This window comes from Pipistrellus hanaki, assembly GCF_964339955.1.
Source record: "Pipistrellus hanaki genome assembly, chromosome: 7".
In the NCBI taxonomy this organism is placed as follows: domain Eukaryota; kingdom Metazoa; phylum Chordata; class Mammalia; order Chiroptera; family Vespertilionidae; genus Pipistrellus; species Pipistrellus hanaki.
The window spans coordinates 32,817,164-32,843,431 of NC_140509.1; the positions used below are offsets into that span (position 1 = coordinate 32,817,164).

General features: G+C 38.1%; 1 protein-coding gene across 4 annotated transcripts in view; it reads right to left on the reverse strand.

Moving 5' to 3' along the window:
• Nucleotides 1-580: 580 nt before the first annotated feature.
• Nucleotides 581-26,268, reverse strand: part of COL12A1 (collagen type XII alpha 1 chain) — a 111,653-nt gene continuing 85,965 nt past the window's right edge. For 3 of the 4 annotated variants that reach the window (XM_084890834.1, XM_084890831.1, XM_084890832.1), the window contains 15 exons: nucleotides 24,752-24,901; nucleotides 22,937-23,014; nucleotides 21,591-21,677; nucleotides 20,050-20,103; nucleotides 18,965-19,060; nucleotides 17,741-17,794; nucleotides 17,327-17,380; nucleotides 12,985-13,038; nucleotides 11,053-11,124; nucleotides 7,545-7,580; nucleotides 7,371-7,437; nucleotides 6,060-6,248; nucleotides 5,080-5,148; nucleotides 3,876-4,046; nucleotides 581-1,629 (listed from right to left, as the gene is read on the reverse strand). In XM_084890834.1, coding sequence (XP_084746960.1) covers nucleotides 1,451-1,629; nucleotides 3,876-4,046; nucleotides 5,080-5,148; nucleotides 6,060-6,248; nucleotides 7,371-7,437; nucleotides 7,545-7,580; nucleotides 11,053-11,124; nucleotides 12,985-13,038; nucleotides 17,327-17,380; nucleotides 17,741-17,794; nucleotides 18,965-19,060; nucleotides 20,050-20,103; nucleotides 21,591-21,677; nucleotides 22,937-23,014; nucleotides 24,752-24,901 — 1,410 coding nt within the window. In that variant the 3' untranslated portion in view covers nucleotides 581-1,450. Of the gene's footprint in view, nucleotides 1,630-2,428; nucleotides 2,849-3,875; nucleotides 4,047-5,079; nucleotides 5,149-6,059; nucleotides 6,249-7,370; nucleotides 7,438-7,544; nucleotides 7,581-11,052; nucleotides 11,125-12,984; nucleotides 13,039-17,326; nucleotides 17,381-17,740; nucleotides 17,795-18,964; nucleotides 19,061-20,049; nucleotides 20,104-21,590; nucleotides 21,678-22,936; nucleotides 23,015-24,751; nucleotides 24,902-26,268 lie in introns of those variants that run through there. The other variant, XM_084890833.1, reaches the window with a different exon arrangement.

Sequence of the window (26,268 nt, forward strand, 5' to 3'; positions counted from 1 at the left end):
GTACATTCAGTTATTGTCTATCCCTTTTGATCTTGGTTGCCGGAAAGTATGAAACTCAGATGTTTTGCTCTGCGGAAAATTTTCTACCACTGCCTCTCTCCAATTGGTGTTGGTTCTTACATTATTTTCTTTGATATTTAGAAGGATGTTATTTGCATTTGTAAAAAGTGTAAAAGGAAGGCATTGAATGTAAAAATTTCCATTAAGGGATTTTCCATTTTGCAATTAAACATGCTACTGGGTAAAAGCATGGTATAGGAAAGTGATTAAATGCATACTAAATCATGTGGCTTGTTAAGTTATTTGGTTGTTTGGGGTCTCCTAGGATACCTAGTTGTTTTTCCACCAACCCACACATCCTCTACATTCCTAATAGAGCCTTTGGAATCAGCTCGGCTTTTTAAGGTTCTCACCACTCTCTTTCTATGACTTCACCATATCATTAAAAATCTAAAGTTATTTAGCATAATTTAATATATTAGCAAGATCTGTAGCCGTATCCAAGGATATAAACTTGTTTGTTGTAACAACCGCCTGAACAGTCCAAAAGGCCATTCAAAGAAAAAAAACAGACCATGTTCAATTTTCAGTAGTTTTATTGAAAAATGCCTCTTTTGTTTCAGAAATAAATAATATAAGGCAGTGAAATTCACAATCTGCAGTTAAAATATAAAAGCAGCAATTCTATGTTCATAGTCTTGCAAACATTTCCAACTGCTTTTGATAACTAAGAAACATGTTCTGGAAAAAAAAAAAAAAAGTTCGTACTAAATATACAACACAAACATGCAATTCCATCTCTGCAGAATCATCTGCAATTTGGCATAAATGTTAGTGTGTCTAAAACAAGGAGGTTTAAAGGCAATATGAAATTGTATCCAGCGATACAGTAATTTCAGCTACATGGCTTAAGGTTTGTGGTCGTTAAAGGAGATGTATAAGAGCGTCCTACGCCATAATGTGTGACAGAAGCTAGAAGAGGAAGATAAACAATCGCGATGCAGTTGACCTTCCCCTCCTCTTTGGTTTAGGAGGGGGCATCCCTTGAAATCGTGGTGTCATTGAATTGCAAATAAGTATTGGAAAAGACAAACTGCCAATACACAGTCGTTCTGGGTTCCAGGACTGACTGCTTACCCTAAGAGTTTTCACTGAGGCTGCCGGCTGTGCTAACGGAAGGCACAACAAGGCACGTTCTCTCCTTGCAGCTCTGGTGAACAAAGGATTTTGCAAGCATGTCAAGGGCGAAAGCAAAGACGTCTACAGACTGCGCGCGGCTGGCTGGCTGGCTAGGCTTCCTGCAGAAACAGGGTTCTCTACAGTCAAAGGGGGGACTCTTGGATGAAGCATGGCCGGAAGAAACATCGCAGATGCGGGTGCACGCTGCTCTAGTGAACCTGCAAGTGACAATCTCAACACCTCCCCCGGCCTGGCCTCCCCGGGCGCCGTCTCAGGGTCGCTGGCCCGGGCCGCGGGGCAGGGCGCGCCGCCAGCGCGCCTGGGGAGGATACTCGCGGCCGGGCTCGTCGGCGCCGTAGTCCTCGTACTCCTCCGTCCGCTCCGGCTCCACCGGCACGATGAACGGCTCGCGCTCAGGCAGGTAGGCCCCGCCCTCGGGCACGTAGGGCTCTGTCCGATTCAACATTACAGTTATGGTTTGGGAGGCACAGACACAGCAAAAGCTAAAACCATCGCCCGAGGCGACGGCACTCCAGTCTTAATCTCCTAACGATAAATATATAAATTACAATGTCCTGGTTATTTAACATTTGCATAGAGAATTTGGTAATGCTCAAACAAAGTGACGGACTTAAAAAAAAAAAAAAAAAAAAAAAACAAACCTTCAAAAGATCCAGCAGTAAATACAATCATTGCACAAAAACCTGGGAAGGGTCAGACTGGGCCAAAAGAACTGTAAACGCAGAACCTGGTGTAGGATTTTCACACATCCCCAAGTACCTGTGCATGACTTCAACTCCTCAGCTCAGAGAACAAGTTTGGGAAGGTGAGGAGGTGAGGGGACGTGTGGATGGCTCCTAGAATCTGAACTCTGGGGGTGAAAATCGGCTACCACCAGGTAATAATATACAGTACATGACAACTTCTGTGGCTGTCACCCCCACAGACTGAGTTACAGCTGGTGGGCGAGGAACACCAGTGGCTACAGCGAAGAGGAAGACAGGAAATGACTATAGAACTTTGGCTTTGAACGTGGCAATGACAAAACCCACATGAGAGTCACATGTACAAAGAACAGTACTAATGAATGAGACGCATGCCCTGAATCAGACACATCACTAACAAGCAAGACAGAGGAGGAGATTCCATTCGGTGTTATTCCGGCACAGAGCAAGCAGCAGGCTTGGGTGCAGAAGCTTACTGGAGGGTTGTTAAGTGATTTTAGTGGACAGGATCACATACAAATCATGTACAAGCCACAATTAGTTTTATTATTTACATAAGACATTTCTCTTTAACCAGGTTAATTGTTTTTTTTTTTCTCGAAATGGCACGAACTCCGCTGGTTAGTAGTTTTATTATGCACCTCTTTCACAGTCGAGGCTCCTCATGGCTGTCTGTTTCAACTTTTTTTAAAAAATATTTCTCTACATTATTACTGAAATGCATCAGGCGTATAGACTAACACCACTGCTTTTGGTTCATTCAAGTTAGTATAGAGTCTCCACCCTCCTTTATGATGTTGACCCGGTTCGTTAACCATATCTGTGGTGAGATTTCCATACAGACTCATTTCCTAATAAGCATGTGCGCAAACATCTCAGAGACAGGATTTTCATGTATTCAAACTGTAAGCAGCACTGGCGACTTAGAAAATGTTAGCCGGAACCTGAAACAGGTCAAAGATGATAGTTTTAAAAGTTGAATTACTATGCAAAAAACATATATACACATCCATCTAAGTATGTAATGGTTAAAGTATATATACATATATATCCATATATTTCTAGTTATTTGTACATACCATAAGGCAGAGGTAATTTAAATGTGTTTTATGACACGTTACATTATAATTTTGTGAATGGATTGTATGAGCAATGGACATTAAAGATTAATTATAACTTTGGCCAGAAGTAAGTATTCACATAAATATATAGATATATAGATATTTAGATATTCAACTACTCATGCACTATTTGCTAGTAGCCAACCATATCAAACAGCGGTATCATTTTTAAAACTTGCAAGATGCTTGAGGGTGCGCTGATGCAAAAGGTCACCACTGACCACAGCATGACTTTCTTACTTCCAGATCAGCATATGTCCCCTGTCCCCAGAGTCCCAAAATCAGACATAAGAGAACTGAAACATTAGAATTTCATTACTAACTTCTTAAAAATTACATTCCAGAGCTTGTAAATATTAATTCTACAATGTGAGTGAACTATTGTCAGTTGTCTGCATCATGTTATCAAATACTAGTTTGGCTAGATGTTAGATTCCTGAAACAAGTGTGTGTGTGTGTGTGTGTGTGTGTGTGTGTGTGTTTTCTTAGCATTCTACAATTTTACCCAACAAATCACTGTTCCCAGCCATTAGGTTAGGAAGAAAAAAGTCAATTGGTAGCATTCTTTGAACTTCCAGGGGAAATATGGGGATTTTTATTAATAGTTCCTTGGTAATTGCAGAAATATTGGAAAGGATAGAAAATAATTATTTAACTCCTAACAGTGAAGTAACCGTTTATGCTCTGAAAGAGAACAATATTTATGTCTACATAATCAAAACACACAACTGGAAGAGTTGCTATCTTCAAGAATTACTCAAATCAATCTTTCTTCAATCCTAGGGCACTTCATTTCCCTAAAGGTTCCTTATTCAGGTGAATCTGGGCTCCTACAATGACAACCACATACCTGGATAGCCTTGCCCGTTGTATGGGATGCTGGCACACTGGGATGAGTCACAGTATCCGGGAGGACCTGGGGGTCCTCGGATACCTGAGTTTCCAGGACGACCGGGGGGGCCAGGAGGACCTCTGGACCCTGTGGCCCCTGGTGGGCCCGTTCTGGATTCTCCTTGTGGACCTGGTGTGGGTTAAAACAAGTATTTCTCCTCTTGTTAAATACATCTCCTGAGGCAGTCAACAATACTTTGGCCCCTCCACTGCCTCAGAACTAGGCGGCTCCTACTGTATGGTAAGAAAATATTTCCTTATGAAATCACCAATTGAACCAAAGTGTGAAAATTTCCTACCAGTGATTGATAAGAGTTAAAGACAGAAATCTGACTACTTTAATGATTTCATTTCAAGAAAACTGACTTAGCAAGAATGAAGCCAAACTAAAGCTATCAGTGAGTTCTCTGGCTTGTTCCCACTCTCACAGAGATAAGACTACCTGAAGGAAATGGCTCTATTAACCACATTAGACTTCAGGGAAAACACGGAAGTGCCTGCTTCATACCTCCAGGCTATGTAAAGCAATGTCAAGTATACATCAAGTGGTACTTATGGCTAACATAAACCTAAATATGTTACCACTAGGATTGACCTTGGGTTGTGAGGGTCTCATGGACATTATCAGGAAGAAAAAAAAAATTCATTTTCAACTTAGTAAAAGACATGTATAAAACAACTAGATAGTTATTTCTTACCAAAGCATCAATAAAGAACCTGTAAGTGAAATCTGGTGATGTCTCAGACTATTTAGTGAGAATACTTTTTTTTTGTCTACTAGCAACATCTTAAATACTAGAAAAACAAAACAAAACAAAACAAAAACAGGAAGTGATCCCATTCTTTAAAGCTATGAAGCCAAACAAACAAGAATTTCATAATAAAAAAGAAAACAGCAACCCTCTGTGTCACTGAAACTCAATCTTCACATATTAAAGTTACAGTGAATGCTTAATAGAACACATGCAAACATTTTTTGAGCAAAGAGAACATAAAAATGAGGGGGTTATACAAGTTTAACTGCTTCCTAACATATGAAAATACCATGATGATAGCCATGTCTGAAGCTGACATGAGGAGGTTGTGAATCTCTTGGGGGAACGGGAGCTGTATGCTCTCTCAGTAGTTACACTGTTTATTATTTTATGAACCAGCAGACCTACCTGGGGGGCCAGGTGGCCCTCGAGCCCCTTGAGACCCAATACCCCTTTCGCCTTTCTCTCCTGGCAAACCTAAGGAAGGACAAAAAGACAAGGCACAGGAGGAAAATTATCAGGAAACATGTAGTCTTCCTTTTAATGATGTTACCTGACTCAAGCCATTGACTTCCCTCAGTGAAAGAACTACCCAATTTTTCACAGAAGTTCACTCTGTAAGCCAGATTCTTTCTAGACATTTGTGTAATTCCAGACTCATGGCCAGGAAACAAATCTGGCTACACGTCAGGGGAAAAACTATTTGAAGAAAACAAACACGTCTAATATATATTTTTAGAAACAGTTGTTAGAAACAGAAATTTATAAAAAAAATTACAACTCAGTGAAAAGTATCTTATCTTTAGTAGCCCAATTAGTGCAGCGTCCAAGCCATCAGAATTACAAAAATATCTAGGTTTTCTCCAGAATGTTAACTGCTGCTTGGACAAAACCAGTACCCAGAATCCTGAAACAACTAGAATCAGATAAGACTATTTTCCTTCTTTGCCTCCAATTAGACTTATCTACCATAACATTAAAGTGAAACAAACACATCAGATCAGGGCCAGACTCTGAATAAAAGAACAACAACAAAAAAAAGCACACAATTGGATCCAAAACTGTACGTTCAGTTGCTGCCCAACTCTCTTGCCAGCCACAACAATTGATAAGTCTCTAGTGCCTGATTTAGTTTGCCAAGATACAGGTTTTCCCATTAACAACAACCAGATACCCACATGATCTTTACTGAGATCCTCAGCTAGGGGGCTCTGTGGCTTGTGGCCACGTAAAGAAGACAAGTTCAGAAACACATAGCTCTCCGGGACTGTTCAAACAAGACTGAAGTAGTTTGCCAAGTTCAGTCTTCTATATACTTTTGAACATCCTCAGGCTCCTACCCATGTAGCTCCTTTTTTTATGCTCCTGCTGCAGCCAGAGACACCTACCTCGCTCCCCCGGGGGGCCCTGCATGCCCGGCGTGCCCGGGAAGCCTGGTCGCCCCCCAGGTCCTGGTTCTCCCCTGGCTCCTGCGCTGCCCGGGGGACCGGGAGGGCCTGGTGGGCCCGGCTGGTTCCGACTGGAGTGATAATCATTTGGAATCTGATTCAGCATTTGATTGAATCTGTTCATCTGACCTATAAGTAGAAGTAACACTTGTTAGTAAGAGCCCTAATAAGAGAGGGAGGAGAGGGTGAAATTGTTTTCTCTTAGTATCTAGGGAAATACATCTCTATTCCTCCTCTGTCCAGGAGACATTCCAATCTCATCCCTAAAAATAAAACAAAACTCTCCAGTCACCAAGGGCAAACTGATCTCTGGTAAATAACTGTCTCCACACAATACCAACCGAGTAGGCCACAAGGCTTACTATAAAGAAAAATGAGTTGGGAAAGTTTAATATGGCTCTGATGGAAACCCCTGAGATTTGCCCGATGATGTCACTCAAAAGAGAAACTTTTTAAAACTAAGAAATGATGCCATTATGGTGTGTACATGAGGCAACGATAATTAAGATTTAGTGTACACTGAAGTTGCCTGTTGGATATGTTGAAAAATACAGATTTCTGGGCCTCATCTTCAAAGACAATGATTCACCAGGTTTAAAGAATGGCCCAGCAACCCTGAGCTCTAAAAGCAACACAGGTATCTCTCATGCGCATGTTCCCCTGGGCAGCACTTCAAGATACAGTGATGAAAGCTTCTAAAAGAGGGAACTCTGAGTTTAAGGCCACACTTAAACTCGGGCGCTGAACTTTATTAATAAACTTAATAGGCCTCATGGAATACGAAGAAAGAGTCTGTAAAAAGTAAGGAGGCAATATTAAAATGTCCCCACCGAGATGGACTTTCTATGATTAAGCTAGTCTGGGTGGGCCTCCTTCCTTAAAGTCATATGACAACTTAAAGGTTTCAACTTGAAAGACCCAACCGCTGCTGCTTCCAGACATGCCCAGATGTAGATAACTAAAAATCCTATATTATGGAAATTGAAAAGCCCCTTTGAAATATGATTTTGTATCAAACCAAATGTAAGGATAACTGGCTTTATTTTACCTTAAGTTATTGTTTTACCTTAAGGACAATCATTAAAATATCACTAGCCTTATCTAACCAGCTACAAAATTGACAATGTATAAAAAAAGAAGATCATCAAAAATGAAATAGAAACATACCTCTTAGAAAATTTATGACTCAAACTTTGCATTTTACTGCAATTAACTAAAAACTTTTTATTCGTTAAAAAGAAAGAAATTTACCATTTATCAATTGTTCACAGACTTGTCTTGCAACTGCCCGCATCATGTTCTGAGAAGCAATGTCCCCCTGGTTAATTAAATCAATGAGAATCATTAGCATATTATTTCTATAGTTTTAGACGTCAATGTTTTACACACAAAATAAATGTATTTCAAATGTTAAGAAATACATACTCTATCGCCTTTCTCTCCTTTCAATCCAGAGGCACCCTGAAATGCAGGAATTTCATGTATTAGAAAGTGACAAACGTGATCTAAAATGATTCACGAACAAACATGATGATGAAGTTCTGCTTTCTAATGAATTGGCAAAATGACACCACATTCACATCAACGTTATTCACATTGTCTTGTCTATAAAAGCAATCTAATTGCCTCTCTTACCTCCTTCTCTGTGAAGCATATGACCTCCAAAAGAGTGCTGAGATGTGGATTTAAGGATAACAACTTAAAAGTTATGAACTATGCATATATTTTATGAAGCCATTCACAATATAGGCCTGGAACTGAAATGCATATGAAAATTGCTCTTGTACCTTTATACTTTCTTTTATATCACCATAGCTGGGTAACTCAGCTGGTTGTTGTGGATTCTCCATGACATTCATCTTGATTCAGTTCCAGTAAGAACCATTGGGCTTTTGTCAATTCCCTAACTAAACATATATCCATAACTACTTCCAGTGATTTTTTGTGTGCATTGAGTATAAAAGGAACCACATGTCTCCTTTATTAGATAATTCAATCCAAATGGTGGTCCCACATCCAAACACAACTACAGAATATTTGTCTCTGTTCTGTCAGGCCTCTCATGGGCCATGAGAAGATCCTGGGAAAGTTTTCCTTATAATGAAAGTTTTTGTCTTTTAGTAATGAACTTCCAGGCTGCCAACTGCTGTCATAGAAGGAACATCCGATCTATTGAAAAATCTGATGATCAGATAACATATCCCAAACCAAACCATATCTTACAGTCTTCAATACTTTTGCCTGAACGACTCCGATATCCTCCTAACTGGTCTTCCTGCTTCCTGGATTGCCCTCCTAGAGCCTGTTCTCCACACAGAAGCCAGACTGACATTTTTATAAGGAAAATTAGATAATGTCACTCTTTTCGCTCCGAGGGCCTCTTGTGTCACTTAGAATAAAAGAATTCATTCTCATTGGCCAGATGATCCACGTAATCATCTCTGCTCAGCCCTCTGACATGACCTTTTATTTCTCTCTCCTTCACGCCCTTGATTTTGGGGACCCAGAGCTCTCCACTGTTCCTTTCACATACCAGATTCCTTCTTCATGCGAGGCTTTTATTCATGCCATTCCTACTGCCTGGAATCATCTTCCCACAGCTCTTCAAACAGCTTGCTTCCTCAATTCGTTTCACCACTTCCAACAGGCTCTGACTACTATATCTAAAATAGCCACTTTCCCATCACAATTACTCTCTAATCCTTAGTCTGTTTCTGTTTTCTTCGTGTCACTCATCATCACCAGAAATATTTAGGTACATGTTTTTGGTCTATATCCCCCAACTAGAATCTCCATGAGGGCAAGGACTTTGTCTTGTTTACTCTTATATCCCCAGCCCTAAAACATTGACTAGCTCATTTAGGCACTAACCAAGTAGGCATTGAGTAAATGAATAAAAATAATCCATAAGCAGTTTTTGAAAACATCCACTGATCCACATTAAGTGTTGTAAGTTAGCAGGAAGACATCAGCTGGTTATAACAGCTAATGACATAAACCAGAAATTTGATTTTCAACTGGTGTGCTGCAAGAATTTTTAAAATACACAAAACCTGAATAGTCAGAGGCACTGATCTCTTTTCCCTTAAATTGTCAAATAAAAAAATGACAACAGCCGTCATAACAATAGCCATACATTATGAATAAATCAAAATTATACCTGTGGTGGTGGTTGTGTTTTTTTGTTTTGTTTTTGTTTTGGTTTGGTTTTTTTTGTGAGATCAACAATATATATATATATATATTGGTGTGTCACAGAATTTTACTAATTAGTTGATATGTGCCATGAAATGAAAAAGGTTGAAAATCATTGACAATAGCTAACTGATTGAGTCAAGGTCTCTGCTAACACCTTCATACACCCCTCTGCTACTTTGGCGTATAGAAATGAAAGGTAAGATAGAATAGATAAGAAGAGGCCACTTGCCACTTTAAAGGACCAGAAAAGGAGAAGGAAAAAGGTCAATAAGGCCCAAATAAATGTTACAAGTTACAATCATAAGATAAACTAGAGTTTGGCTCTCCCTTTGCCAAAAGTGCCAGACACTGTTAATGGAAACATATTATTATTGACTTTGGAGCCTTAGGTAGATTTCAGGGAAATTTTTTTCACATTTGCTGCTATTTTGATATTGTTCCTGGTGGTGGTGGTTTTTTTATTTTATTTACTACCACTCTGAGATTGTTCTTGTATAGAGGGTGTGTGGAAATCATTGTTATTGGCAAGATGTAAGGTCACATTTTAAGTCAAGGAATTGCAAGTTTCATTTGGGTTTCCACTGGTAGCAACCAATTGCATCAGTAGTAGAATTGTGTGAAACTCATCGGTCAAAATGGAATTCTGAATGGGCAGAAGAGTTCCATGTACTTTAAACTGCTCTTGTGAGGTTTCTGCCATGATTCATTGAAGAAAGGAGAGTGATTAGATCATGTGTTAGGGTACACACAGATTATAAAGTATATCTGGAGTCCTTTAAATCTTTGTGCTGCTTGTTTAATTTTATGTAAACATAAAAAGCAACCAATGTCACATAAAGATTCTACCCTAAATTTGTGTGGCATTAAAATTTTTTTTTTTAAACTCAGGATTTTGTAACTTGGACAACACTTAAGAAAACAGAAGTCCAGTCCAGAGAGCAGCTAACTAGTTGGACTCCATTATCTTTAAGGTAACTTTTTTTTTATATTTCAGAATTCTATTTCGATGAGATAAATCCACAATTCATATGCAAAATAAGGAAGAACTTGTAAAGTATGTGAAGCCCACTAGTCATTGCAAATACTTCTGGATATTTTAAGAATGTCAAATTCAGTTTTGGAGATACAAATTTGAAAATACCAGATAAGCATAACACCATCTCAGTGACCATTTTTAGCAAAACGCCTGACTAAAAGAAAGTTAACCCGGACATAATTTGGGCAGTATAAAAAGTTTAATAGCAGATTCAATCAATCCTTTTAATTCTGGGACTAATGTTCTTAGCATCCTCCAGGAAAGAGAAAAGAGCAGGTGGCTTGGCTGGATGATACTGCCCAGGGTGACATCAGCACACTACCTGTGGAAGCACCCTGCACCATCATCATGTATCATCATGTATTTTTCTGTTAAGAGCATAGTACTTCTACATAAACAGAATCCTTCTGCTGACCCAGCTTAAAGTGTTTACACAGCGCAGAAATATGTGTCTTGGCTCATAATCCCTTTCTCCTTTTAAAGAAACCTTATAACCACAGTTTTCATCCCAGAATATTCTAACTCAGAGAGAAAGACTTTAGAACCAGTACCAAATTAATTCCACTGGTTTGGCATCATTTCAACAAACGCTTCAAACACATCCCAGCAAAGATAACATAAACATGCCAGAGCCTTTCGGTCCCCTCATTACTGAAGGCAGCAGTGAGATAACTCTGGACATGCAAGCAGTCCACTTACCGGCCGGCCGTGGTCTCCTGGCTTGCCTGGTTTCCCACTCGGTCCTGAGGCTCCAGGTGAGCCTGGGCTTCCCTACAGCACACAGGTCAGGAAAGAGAACGATGTGATGGAATTAAAGTCCCATCTTTAGATATAAGCTGACAAAGTGGCCAGCTTCAAAAGCTTTTCAATGAAGCAGTACACAACCACATTTTAAGGAAGAGTAAAACCAAATTTTAAGTTGACACAAAGAGAAACAAATCTTGAAAATTCCCATTCAATTTTTATTGACTGTATAGTTCTAAAATATATGTTTAGGCCATATATATATATATATATATATATATATATATATATATATATATATAAAATCAGTTTTACAGTTCACAGACCGCGATCTCAGTAAATTGGTACAAAGTAAACCTGCAGAAAGCAATTCCTGTTTTTAGTGTATTTCTATTACATAACCAGACAGCCCATCAAAAGACAGCAGTGAAGACTTTGGCTGGGGAGAAATTAAGAAGGTAGCCAGTTCTTTGCTAAATTTGGCGTCATTGTGGCAGAGGCTCCCCTTGTCTGCTGGATATTGCACTCTCAGCCTAGAAATTCACTTTCCCTTTGGTGCATTCTCCACACTTCCACTCTCTTCTGTCCATCAGCACCCTTCACCCCATCAAAACCATAAGAATTTCTCCTTGTTCCTTTTAACCCAGCTTCAAATTACATTAGTCATCTTTTAGTAGAATATACAGGGTGAGCCCTAGCCTGTTTGGCTCAGTGGATAGAGTGTTGGCCCTCAGACGAAAGGGTCCTAGTTCGATTCCAGTCAAGGGCATGTACTTTGGTTGCAGGCTTGATTCCCAGCCCTGGTAGAGGTGTGTGCAGGAAGCAACCAATCGATATTTCTCTCTCTGTCTCTCCCTTCCACTCTCTCTAAAAATCTGTGAGAAAATACCCTTGGGTGAGGATTAACAACAATATAATTTATATATATATATATATATATATATATATATATATATATATATATATATAATACACACACAGGGTGGGGCAAAAGTAGGTTTACAGCTGTGATTACTTGAAACAATTTATTCTTGTAGTATTACTTATTAATTATTGTATTTTTTTTTCACATGAATGACTGTAAACCTACTTTTACCCACCATTATATTGATATATAATACCTATTAAGAAATACATTATGTTCTAAAGCCTGAAATTTCCTTAAAATTAAATAATCAGATTTGGTAAAATAATGAATCCTTTACTTCCTCAATTATGCCAATTTTAAGCTCTGTAGTATATTTTAAATGAAAGTTTATTGTAAATTTAAACTCCTCCTTACCTGAATATATATATATATATATATATATATATATATATATATATATATATATATGAAAACCTCTATCATCTCAAACAATCTGTGATCTCACCTGGATGCAGGTATACAGTGGCATCTGTATGCCTGCATCATTGGCTTTAGTATTTTCCCCAAAGATCTTAATTAGAAGACCTACTTGAATAAAACTTACTTCCTTAAAATGACTGATAACAATTCAGTAATAAATGTCCTTAAAACTCAAATATCATAGCCACAGATCCTTAAAATTGTACACCAGGAAGTAACCAGTAAGGTCATAAAATGCCACCACTCAATGTGGGGATGGGTGGGACTAAGGCACTTAATGAATTCTTATTAGGAGATACTAATTTGAAAATTCTTATGGTTTTGATGGGGTGACCAAGTTATTTAGGGATATTTTCCTATTTTTTTCAAATATAACTTGATTAAACAATAAAACTATATTTTAATACATCTGTTTTTTTTCTTAGGAAATTAAAAATAAAACAGCAGCTCCAATGGTGTACCCCCAGCACAGAAACCAGGTTACCAGGCTCTTCTCTAGCAAAGTGGAAAGACAGCAAGGTAAGGAATTCTGTTCTTACCGGCGGCCCTGGTGGACCCCTGGGTCCCATTGCGCCATCTTTTCCAGTGAAGCCCTGTTGAAAAAACAAAATGAATTAGAGGTAGTGAGAAAATGACCGCGTGAAAGCGTGAAAAGGAAGAAATGCTAAACAGGTTGCTAAGCATGAAGGGTGAAGAATTTGACCCAAATTTGCTGTTGGCAGGTAACCTTGCAATATAAAGACAAATATACTACCCAAAACGCACACAGCACTTTCAAATTCAACTTAATGCCTTTCACTGAATAATTAATTTCTATACTCATTCATCTATGTAGTTATAGATATAATCATTTCAAGAGTCAAATTCACCTTCTGCAGAGAAAAACATGTATTTCTTGAAGATACTAGCATTTGCTTTTGTAAGAGTAGAAAGTCTAGAGAAACTAACCCTTTCTACTGAAAGTCCACATCCACACACTGGCCCCAGAAGGATAAAATGGGATGAAGACTATGTTGCTGAGAAAAGCACGTGGTCGCATAAAAGAGGGAGGAGAGCCCAAGTAACTGATTAGTAAACTCCCTTGCTCATTCCCTGAGCAATGGGCAGGGCAGGACTTTTGAAGTCTCCACTTTTGTGATCCCTCCTCCACCCATAGAAAGAGGCGATGCTGTCTTAACCACCTTCCATTGGAAACAAATGAAATCCTCAATCATCTCATTTTTTTAGTGGCCCATCTCTCCTCATCTCACAGAGAAGGCCAGACCGGCATTGGTGCCTGGTTGACTGGGAAGGAGAGATCTGTCTCAGAAGCACAGCGCATCTCCCCACAGGCTCCCTCTTTGGCTGTCTCGCTCCATCTCCACACAGTGCCAAATGACCTCTGTCTGGAATGAGTCACTCTGCTGCCCAGCTAACATCCATCCCAATAGCAGGTCTCTGAAACCCAGCCGAGGATTTCTGAGTCAGATCGTTTTTTATGGTTGTCCCATTCTTCTGTTGAAGGAGATGTTTGTCTCATTTTCTGCAGAGAATAAGAGTGATAATTCCATCCATATTCCTGGATCCTAGCAAAAATCAGGAACGTTTGGATGAAGTATCCATGTTTCCATTGATTTTGCAATAGGAAGTTTAAATTATTTCTTTTAAATGGTGTTACATATATTCCACTATAAAAGTTTCTGAACATTTTTTTCAGAAAATAATAGAGATAAAAATGTCAAACTCTTTTCTGGAAGATCTAATCCTGCAAAATGAAAAGCAGATTCCAACTTCATCTGCTGTAGCATCAACACTGCTTCTGAGAGCCGCTTAAGAAGCAAAAATGAGCTGGTAATAGTATTGCTTGTACAGTTTGAATGGCTTTTCTTCCATCTGAATTTCTCCAAATGCTATATAGGACATGCCCTTCTTTCCTTCCTTCCTTCCTTCCTTCCTTCCTTCCTTCCTTCCTTCCTTCCTTCCTTTTTTATAACTATTATATTTCTGAATAACCCTTCTTCAGTCAGCCTAAGAACATTTTCTTTTTTCCAGCTTTGTTGAGGTATAATTGACAAAAATATCTATATATTTATGGTGTATGAGGTGATATTTTGATATATGTATCCATTGTGAAATAATTACCACAATCAAGATAATCACTTTAATCATTATTATATCCATCACCTCACATAGTTAATTTTTGAGTGTGCTAAGAACATTTAGGATTTACTCTATTAACAAATTTCAATATACAATATAGAATTATCAACTATAGTCACTATACTATACTGCAGATCTCCAGAACTTATGCATCCTGCATAACTGAAATTTTGTACCTTTGACCAACTTCTCCCCATCGTCCCCTCTGACTGCCCCTGGCAACTACGATTTTTCTCTCTGCTACCCTGCATTCAATTCTTCTTTAGATTCCATTCTTAAATAAGATTATGCAGAATTTGTCTTTTTGTGTTTGGCTTATTTCATTTAGCATATATCCTCCAGGTTCATCCATGTTGTTGCAAATGACAGGACTTTCTTATTTTTTAACAATGAATAGCAGTTTGTTCTACATATATTACAGTTCTATTTTCTTTCAGGAGAAACATTTATAACTTGTCCTCAGAAGGGCTGAGGCAGCTGCAGTTCTTTGTGCCATAACTTCTCCTTTACTTTCAAAGCTCTAGCAGTTATTGCTGCTTGCACTCATGTAAGGGTGGCTGAAGAGATCTATGGTTGTCTTCAAAAATACACATGAATTAGATACCAGTACATGTGGTACTTTTGTTACTTTCTAGCACTCCCCAAAGCTGTGTCTTGTTTTGAAAATCATCTGTGTTGAAGACAACCCATGTATTCTGTCCTACCAACTCCAACTTGGTAACAATCTTCCTTCTCCACCATTGATCCTTTTCACTTGCTCTCCTGAGGACTTCTTCCCTTGTTCTACCACAGGGTTCGAGTTGTGTTCTCTCTCTCTCTCTCTCTCTCTCTCTCTCTCTCTCTCTCTCTCTCTCTCTCTCTCTCTCAACATGCTTGCACCCAAAGTCTACTTAACTTTCCAAAATTATGTTCTATCAGTACTGTACTTTCAGTATTAGTGGTAGAAAACTAAGTGGTGAGTAGGTGTACAGGCTGTGAGGAAAAGAGTTGAACGATTTTTCTGAAAAATCCCCATGCCCTAGGAGACCTGGGTGGCCTCACCACAAAGTTGGATTCTCAGATTAGAATCTGAGAGTGAAAAGCAGAATCCTTCCCACTCCCTCATTTTTCAGGGCAGCAGTGATCGTGGTAATGGCTGCTGATTTCCAGTCAGAGAGCATGTCGATGCTGTTTGCATTGGCAACCCACCATGTCTGCATGAAGCCCACACTGAGTGGTGGCAATGGGCCCAATAAGGTTTCAGTAGTTGCAGCAGCAAGCAATTCAGCCCATAATCATATCTTGTATTTTTGGTTTTGTTTTCTAATTGAGTAGACTGACTCTTGCAATTTCACTATTGTCTTCTTTTTGAAAATAATAATTTTAAAAAACTAATTCCAGATTCAAGAGTCAGAAAAAAATGCATACACACACACACACACACACACACACACACACACACTGATATGTGTATGTATATATATTGGTATATGTGTTTGTATGAGTATACTATATTATACATATATAATATCGTTACAGATGATATAGATATAGATATAGATGATATAGATATAGATATAGATGATATAGATATAGATATAGATATAGATATAGATATAGATATAGATATAGATATAGATATAGATATAGATATAGATAGATATAATATATATAATCTCCAGGTACCAGACTCACAGAGAATACCATTTTTCTCTTTGACCTCTCTCTCCCCCAAACTCTAAGTAGGCATAGAAGCAAATAGAATCCATTGCCATATCATTCACCTTTTGGTATTATGTGGGAAAATCTTTGCATTATCTGAATGACCTCCTTCTTCTGTCCAGTGGAGTCTTGGTGGTATTAAGGTAAGCAAGTCAGTGTTTTCAATGACAGCTTTTACAGCACCAGCCCTCTCAGTTTCTGCTGCTAGACATATGTTTTAACTTTTGATTAGGCAGAATACAGACTACTCTCAAACTGAACCATAGGATGCTAAAAAGTCTTTAGTTCTTTGTTTTGAGCAACTCTGAAATCTTATTAAAACATTCATAAATTTCTATGAAACCAAATATTTCTATAATATTAAGTAGAAGCCCTTTTTATTGTACTTATCCTTGGAAATGTTGGGTTTCCTGCCCTGTTTTCATAGTAAGTTAAGAGCAAATCTGAAAGCTGTCCCTAATGAGCAAAATCCCTACTAAATACCATTTGTCTATCTCATCATCAAGGCCTAGAGGTGATATTTAAGTTCTAAAGATGTACAGAGGCAATGCTGACTTCGAAAAAGTGCCCTGAAAATAAAGGCTATTCTCTTACATAAGAGCTGCCTCATAATGAAGACTTTAACTTTAGGATTTAAAATAATCTGTAACACTACCAACAATAAAAAAATATTTAAATTATTTTTAAATTTAAAAAAGAAAGAAAGGAAGGAAGAAAGAAAGAAATTTTTGGTAGAATTCTTAAATCTCCTGCTAATCAGCTGAAATTCCTTTTATGGACTTATTTTCCTAAATCTGATAAGTTAAAAAATTTTCCCAAATTAAAATTTCAAAGTCTCTCCTAAAGTCCCGCCATTTTGTTTCATTGACCTTGAGATTAATCTGATGTTGGTTGAGCCAGTGATACTCATTTTTCAGTCTTCCACAAAATATGTGAACTCTGCTTTCCAACCATGCAAATGAATTGTGGAGGCTTCTTAACTAATAAGCAGCAAGGTGATATCATTTTCAGCATCATCATCACTTGCCCAAGAAAACTTACTCGATCTCCTGGCGGTCCCATTGGTCCTGGTGGGCCAGGTAGTCCTGGGGTTCCCTACATGAAAAGAAACAAGGTAATATGCTTCCTGCATGGAAAAAGATAGTGGTTTTCCCCAAAAAACATTTTTTTTTTTAAAGAAAGGAAGTTCAGGGGGCTCTGAAAAGAAACAGAAAGCCAGAAGCAAGCATAGTGTCAGCCATATTGTAGCAACTTAGTCATCAAGCCGGTACCTGATCTGACAAGCACAGACTTGAAGATTAAGACCAGAACATGGAATGGAAATAATGGAAGGACACAGCCAGGCTTCTGCGTTGCTGCTTAACCTTGGTTCACCTCCTCAGGCAGTACAAAGGCAGCTTGTCAAATAGCACTTGACAAGTGAAAGGAGAGGTAATGTCAAGAACAACTACTCACTGCTCGGCCTGGAAGTCCTGGCTCTCCAGCATCACCCTTCATCCCTTGGCGACCCTAGAGAAAGCAGCGGGAAGACAGTTCCCAGGGTTTTACAGAGATTAAGTGGAAAGGGAAGACATGAGTCATCTCTGAAATCTCCATCACTTCATAAATCCAATGTAAGAATATTTTTGAAGGGTAATGAATAAATCACTTTTTGCATTGATGCTCACTCTTTAAGCTACAAATGCCATATTGTAATTTTCATTTATTAAGGGATAATTTTATGTAATTATGGGGTAATATACCTACTTGAAAAGAAGATCCTTTAACATACGGGAATTTCATATAAATAAAATTTGAAGGGAGAAAGCTATTTTATCTTAATATATTTAATTTGGTGCTAATTTTAATAGTCAATGAAATGTTCTAAGAAAATAACATAATTTGGTACTTATTACTACTTGTTTGAAGACACTTGTTACAAAGGAAAAGTTGAACTAATTAAAACTGGTAATTTAATAGTAGTAGTAAAAAAAAAAAAAAAGGTAAAATCTCTACAACTTTATTTTGGACATAAGAAGCTCACAGTAGATGCATTCAAGCCATTTGAGCAAGAAAGCCCTGTTCCTTCACAGGTCTCATTTCTAACTATATCTAATATAGATTTTATTTTCTTTAAATGCCAAAAAAGTAATCTATCTTCCTAAAAGGTAGTTAAGACTTAAATTTAAGAACTATGCAGTTATTGTATTCCTATTCGCAAAGTATGTTTACTTTATCTTAATATACAGAAAAAGTTAGTTAAATACAATATATGTCTTAAAAGGTAAAACATCCTTTATAATTTAGATTAGCATTTTAAAATGTTTAAAGAAGCAATGACCTAGAATAATAATGCAAGCTTGCCTTGAGGTCCTAGGTATTACTAAAGGACTCCAGGGAAGCCACAGACTGAAAGCAATGTCAAAGTCCTCAGGATGTTGAAGGATATATGTATTATTTATTTTAAAAGATTTATAGGTCAAAGAAGTAGCGTAATTTTTGTCTACACAGTTACACATTATTACATATATTATTTACATATCTGAAATCATAGTCCTCATAGGAAGTTATCTCAATGACTAACTTTGTTGAATTCTCTGAGAAAACATTAGATTTGGCAAAACATAGTAAAAAAATGTTCCAGTTAAATTCAGTGTTAATCTGCCATCCTCGTGTAATACAGAAAGCCTTTGTACTTACTTGTTCTCCCGGAATAGAGAGTCCGTTGGGCCCCTGGGGACCTGGAGGACCCTGGGGGCCTGGAGGACCTGAATCCCCACGAGGGCCAGGGGGGCCCTAAAACACACAAGGAAGAAACAACCACGTGGTCATGTAATTAATGCTCGTCCAGTGCTAGCATCCAGTCAGAAACTTGCCTTCCTAACCCTAAAACACCATCATGTAATACTTCATATAAGAACAACTGAAAAATGAAATAAATTCACAAGAATACTTAAATTTCCAAAACCCCTATTAGAGGTACATTTTTTTAAAGAAGTAAAATATATTGACTCTAACATATTCAGATATTTATAGTCATATATTCCTGAGATCAAAATTCAAATGTTATTAGATTTGGTTTATTTTAAGCTAGTCCTGATTTCTCTTAGACTTGGGCTCATTTCTGGAACTAATATGTCTATGAATCCAGCAACGAGCGGATATCCGCTGAGCAGATACTCTGTACTGAAGCTTCTTTGCAATGTGTCTAGGTGTCAAAGGCACAAACTTGGAGTCACACAGACCTGGGTTAGCATCCCAGGCTCACCCTTTCCTAACTGACTTAGCTTATCATCTGTGAGATTGTGGAAAAAGCTACACATTATCTTAAAAAGCGTGGGGTGGTTCATGGAAGACCAGTGTGAAACTGGTAAGAGGGGCAGGTGACCCCCAGCAAACACACATGTGGCTGCTCAACTCTTTCTCTGAGACAGGTGTAAAGCAGAGCAGCAGAATGGTTCCCGACCCTCTAATGGGATTCTGATCCCTGTGGGGTCTTCTGACTGATGGCTGGGTCACTCACTGCTTCCACAGGTTGCAGCAGAACCCACGGGTTTTGCAGATTCCCATGTGCAAGTCCTGCAGCAGTGACATACCCTGTACATTCATTTCTCTGGTCCATCATTTTGGCATCCAAAGACAAGACAGAGGTAATATAGTGGCCTAAGGCACACCAAGCGTGAACTGACTTGCTCAAGGTCACATATCCCCTCAGCAGAAATTTGAACAACCAGACTTTAACATAGTATAGAGGAACATTTAAATGCACTCTGAAATATACTTACAATTGCCCCACTGATACCTCTTTCACCTCTGGGACCTTTTGCACCAGGTCCTCCCTAAAATACACAGTAAGAACACATTTCAGGGTGAATGTAAGGAGAGTAGAAAAAAGTCAATATATAAAAATTGTTTCAAGAAGCAGCGTATTCTCCAATCAATACTTCTGCAGCTACTTACAAAATACTGAAGACTTTATATCCCACAAATAAGTGGGGAGAGGGAATTTCAAAACTTTGTACACCCTAAGTGTCTCTCATTTTCACATTCTGAACTTTCTTAATTGTTAGAAAATCTTGAAGTTTATTTTAAAATGTGAGGTTTACTGAAAAAAAGCAAGCATTATTTAAATACAGTAAAGAGAAAATTCAGCTTTGGAATTATATGCATATATTCTTAATTGGGAAATAATATGTAAAAAGAAGAGTATCTTGGATCACTCAGAATCTCAAAAAAAACTCTATTTCTCAAAAACATCTAAGTCACATTGGGATATAATTTTATGATTATAAATATAAATCAGGTAAATCACTATTGATAGAAATTATGGTAATTCCAATGACATTCTGATTCTGTACAGGAGAAGCTAGCTTATAATTAATATAAAATTATTTTACATTATTTGTTATAGCCTCTGTATGGCAAAATTGGGTATTATGAGAATCTCTGAGCTGGTTTTATGTTAATTAATCATTTTCTTAAAAGAGGCCATTAAGGCCTAGGGGAATAGCATTTCACAAAACCAGCCCAGCTCAGATGTTGGATTGACAAGAGCAAAGGGTTTCACGTTGATTAATGAGACATATCATTGCAATCTTCAATGTTTTGCCTACAATTTCTTGGTCTCACATCCCCCATAAATAGATATAGACTCTATCTTCTCATTCAAGTTACTCTAAACCCCAATACTTTCACCCAGGGTTCATATCATCACATATGTAACATCTTCATTCCCGTGAGATGTCTGCTACATAAGGTACACATATCCTTGTTCTAAACAATAGTTCTATGGAACCCAACTGTGGTTCCATAATGTACACAGAAGGAGGTTTTAGGAGATGTAAGGGATTTTCAAAAGCATGTGATTACAGATGGAAACCCAGATTCACGTCTTTAAGAGAAAAGTTCTGAAATATGAAGCCGGTTTCATTCATTCCTGCATGTTCAAATGTGTTTACATCTTCTTCTTATATTACTCCACCAAAATATACCACAAAAGTGGTCTTCAATATGGCTTGCTCTGTCCCAGAAAATGTGGATGGCTAGAAGCATTTTATGCAAAAGAATACGTGGAACAGACAGCAGAATCTCAGAGGGAGGGAAGTGTGTGTGTGTGGGGGGGGGGGGGGGCGAGGGCGGGATGGATCAACCAAAGAACGTGTATGCATATATGCATAGCTTGGGGGTTGGGAGGGCAGGCTAGGAGTCAAAGAGGAAGGAATATATGTAATACTTTCAACAATAAAGATTTAAATTTAAAAAATAAATAAAGAATGACTACTCCAAAGCTTTAAAGGAAAAACGAGGGCTTTTCCAGTTTCCTTACCGCAGGGCCTGGTGGTCCCGGAGGTCCAACGCTGTCCTGTGTGCACGTGCAAGCATTCGGGAGAGCCGGGCATTTCGCTTCATCTCTCTGAAATGTCGAGAAGAACGGTCACCTATGAACTGAGGGCAAAAACGACTCCCCATCCTCCACTTCCACTTATCGTATTTCCACAAGGAAATCTGTTTCCCAATGTGCAAGAAATAATTTTAGTTATCGTTACAAATAGTCTTGGGTTGAATCTTGCTTCGCTCCTTTATGTCTTTATTTTACATTCACTCTAGGAAACCTCCCATAACAAAGAAATGTCTACAAAACTGCCACTGCGGTTGCTGGTTACCTAATCCAGTTTTCTCTAATCTGGTGTCAGAGAAAGGCCCACTTCATTTAGAAAACCTGAGTCCTTCCCGTGGCCTATAAAGCCCCCCAGGCCCTGCAAAGCCCCACCTTGGTCATCCCACTTTCCACATTCACTCTGCTCCAGCCCCACGGATCTGACTAGTATTTCTCAGATAGTGTGGCACCTTGTGGCCTTGGGGCCTTTGGCTTTAAAGCTCTCTCTGGCTCTCGCACCAGTGTCCACTTTATTGTCTGCCTCACCCGATTCAGGTCTCTGCTTAAATCTCCCCTATCACGGAGGGCTGGTGGTTACTCACTTAGCTATCTATCCCTTTCCCCTGATTTGTTTTTCATCCTAGGACTTTCGCTCTAGGCTATACCATAGTCTATAGCTACTTGTTACTATAGCTACTTTCTCTTCCCCTGTCTTTCACTAGAATATTTACCTTTCACTGCTGTGGCTCTAGCACATAGAATAGTGCCTGCTTATAATAGGTGATCAATAAATAAATGCACACTCATCCGGGGGATGTAGGCAATTTAGTGCTTGCCCAATGCTTCAAATCCATCATCAGCATTTAACTTTGTAACCATTTTCTATGGGAAATGATACTATGGGAGTGAGTCATCATCTCAAAAACAAATACTGTTGATCCCAAACTTTAAATATCCAGAGAGGTGATGGCTTATTCTATAAAATGCTGAGACTTTATAAACAACAGGAGGGGTCTGCTGTAGGTGTATCAAACACGCTGACGCAGCAGGACTTTTCTAACTATGCATAACACCCTCGCTGCTAGGGAGAATTCACAGATGTGTCTTATCCAACCTCCATTCCTGGTTGGGGTCACTGGCCCAAGCTCTGGTCGCTGATTAGCGTGCACAGTGATGTGTGTGCATCCTGAAGAAGTTGCTGAGTGCTACTTCCTCTCCCAGACCATCCCCATCCGGACCCCTTACTCCCCGGGGGCTAATAACGCTGCCACAGGCTTCCATTCCGTTGTACTTACCCTTGAGGGAATATCACAGCATCTGTCTCTACTGGTCCACACTGGACTGCAGACGATATCGAAATCCTGGATTTGGAACTGCAAACAACCAACAGCAACATCAGCGAAAGATGCATGAGAAACATTTTATCTTGACGTTTCTACAATTTAACCTTTGCCAACCTCTCTGTCTCAAGGGTGCAAGCCCTTGGGAGCAAAGGGACCCTTACTTCATGAGGAAAGAGCATAAAAGCCTGCGCCTGAGACAAAGAGACAGTAAAGCAAATGCATATGTGAAATTCCCACTTCTGATTCACTTCCTTGGCTAAAAAAGAAATGTTTGAGTTTTTTGTTTTTCAAAGAGAACAAAGTCCTTTGTTTAACTGTGAATTTATTTCACTCAGAATTTCAAAACAACACAGTTAAATCAACTTTTAATGGTCTATCCTTGTAAAAAAAAAAAAAAAAAAAAAAGTAAAATTTCAAAAGCCATTCCGCATTTATTCTACCATTGATGCTCTTTTTTTTTTTCATAAATTCTTACCTAGGGGCTGACTAATAATTTTTCTGATTACCCTCAGCTTAACTATTTCAATATAGTACTTGTTATTTGCAGAGGGACTAGCTCCAGGACCGCACAGATACCAAAACCCAACGATGTTTAAGGTTAAGGAAAATGACCTGGTATTTGCATAACCTAAACACATCCTCCCATCTACTTTAAATTATCTCTTGGTTACTTATAATACCTAATACAATGTAAATTCTATGTAAATAATTGTTTATGCTATATTGCTTAGGAGTTGACTTTTTGGAATTTTCTTTATTATTATTTTCAATCCTCTGTTGAATCCACAGACACATAATCTGCAGATACTGAGGGCCAGCTGTAATATATACTCTCTATCTTTCTACTTTTTAAAAATAAAACTTTTTTAATAAGAAAGAAAAGATTGTTTAGCTATAACTAATTTCATAGCTCTGATATAGTTATTCTATTTAAACATAAAATACAGTAGTCAATAGCAAGTCTGAATTTTAATCACAATTATATTAAACTCGCACTTGTAGTTTTTCATCGTAGCATAGAAATTTCAACTTTTGAATCTAGGAGAAGAAAATTCTGCCTATGGAAGAAAGCTAAATGAAATAAATGTGATTTAAAAATTAATAGAAGCCAAAGACAGCAGACTTGCTTTTAGAACTCTGTGACTATTGATTGACATTTAATATGAACTTTAATGTTCTTACGACTTGGTACAGTGGAAACCTCCATTTAAAACTGTCTCACTAAATAGAACTGTAAATAGTGTTGGCATGCTTCTGCCTCAAACATGCGCCAGTGAACTTGTTAGTAATGCGGTCAGCTGGCTGCTGTTCTACGCCGATCTGCCCTCGGACACAGACGGCGGCCCCTCTGCGAGAAAGCACGGGCTCTAGTGACGGTCACAGCCAATGTCCACAAACGCTTAACGTCCCGATGGCGCAAATTTGTATTAGCAATTACTCTCTTTGAAGAACAAAAAAAATGAATTATTTTAGATTTCCCTGATTACCCTGGCAGCGATTTGTGTGGTACTCTCCAACTGGATCCTGTTTCAAGATGACTGCATGATGTTCTCTGTTGCCTTGACATCTTATTTTGTTTTTAGCAATAAAACACATTATTATATTCTGTCAGTAGCATATTTTCTGGATATAACGCTTCCCAAGTTTCAATCCAAACAAGAAATTTAACAATTTAAAACTCACTGAGAAAAAAAAAATTCACTTACTGCTTTAAAAAATGCCCTTTCAATCTTAAGATACCAAGAAAAATAAAAATGTGTTACTTACTGTGGCTGATTTCCTCTCCCCTTTAAGTAGTTTCCCAAGAATTTCGTAACCATCAGTTGTGATATTTCCAGCTTCCTTGATATCTTTTTCTATAATTTCATAGCAGTCGATGTAAAGCTTAATACTTTTTGAGGTCACTACGATATGAACCTATAAAAATCGTAGGTTTCCATTATAAATTTTTCACAACCAAAAAATTGGCTGACTTCTTCATATTTCATATCCATGTTTAAAAATGTGTTCTTTAAGCTGTTCTCATCCCAAATGAGGCATCTTAGACTAAAATCCAAGACCAGGTTGCAATGTCTTGTCATTTGTTAACAGGAAATCAAGTGACCCTGGAAACCTCTCTAAGCCTGTTTCCTTCAGCCATACATACATGGATACTTCCTTATTTTCCCACCATGGACCATTACTAAGATGACCAGAGAGAATATAGATGAGATGACTCTGTAAACTATAAAGAACTATTCAAATACAAGCTAATAAACCAATAATTTATTATTAGATTCAGTAAAACAGAGCCTTGGATGTCTTTCACTGACTTTGTTAAGTTGAATTTTTAATTTGTTTTCTCTTATATTATTTATTGATTTAGAGAGAGAGAGAGAGACAGAGACAGAGATAGAGACATCGATTTGTTCTTCCACTGTATTCATTCATTGGTTGATTTTTTTTATGTGTCCTATCCAGGGATCAAACCCACAACTTTGGTGTATCAGACAATGCTTTACCAACTGAGGTTTCTGGCAAGAAATATTTTTTTTCCAAATTTCAGTCAAAAAGAACTTTCATACTGTATAAATACCTAACATAGAAAGAACTAGCATATGTCTTCTATAGAGATTCAGCTCTAGAAACCAATAGATCAAGATTCAACTTTATTTTTTTGTCTGATATTGAGGACACTAGGAATCTTAAATCTATTAGGACAGATAATTAATAAAATGTGTATCTCAACAATGTAAAGATTGGTTGCAGGTAATCTTTAAAGTTTATAGTTTTGCTGATAGTTTCCACTTATCACAGCACAAATACTCAAGTAAGCTCTTAAAAAAAAAAAAAATATATATATATATATATATATATATATATATATATATATATATATATATATATAAAATTGACTTTTTACAGAGAGGAAGAGAGAGGGATAGAGAGTTAGAAGCATCGATGAGAGAGAATCATCCATCTGCTGCCTCTTGCACACCCCCTACCGGGGATGTCCCCGCAACCAAGGTACATGCCCCTGACCAGAATCGAACCTGGGACCCCTCAGCCCGCAGGCCGACGCTCTATCCACTGAGCCAAACTGGTCTCAGCTCAAGTAAGCTCTTAATGATTATTTTGAAAAGTTCAGCTAAAAGTTAAAAGAAACAGAAGTTTCCCTAAATGCTGTGAGTCAATAAACCTAAGAACTATGCCTAGAGATTTTTTAAACAGTAAATGTTTTTCCCACAGAGAATCAGCACCAAAACACTAATGTAGTGCATCTGTAAGTGGTAAATATGAATTAC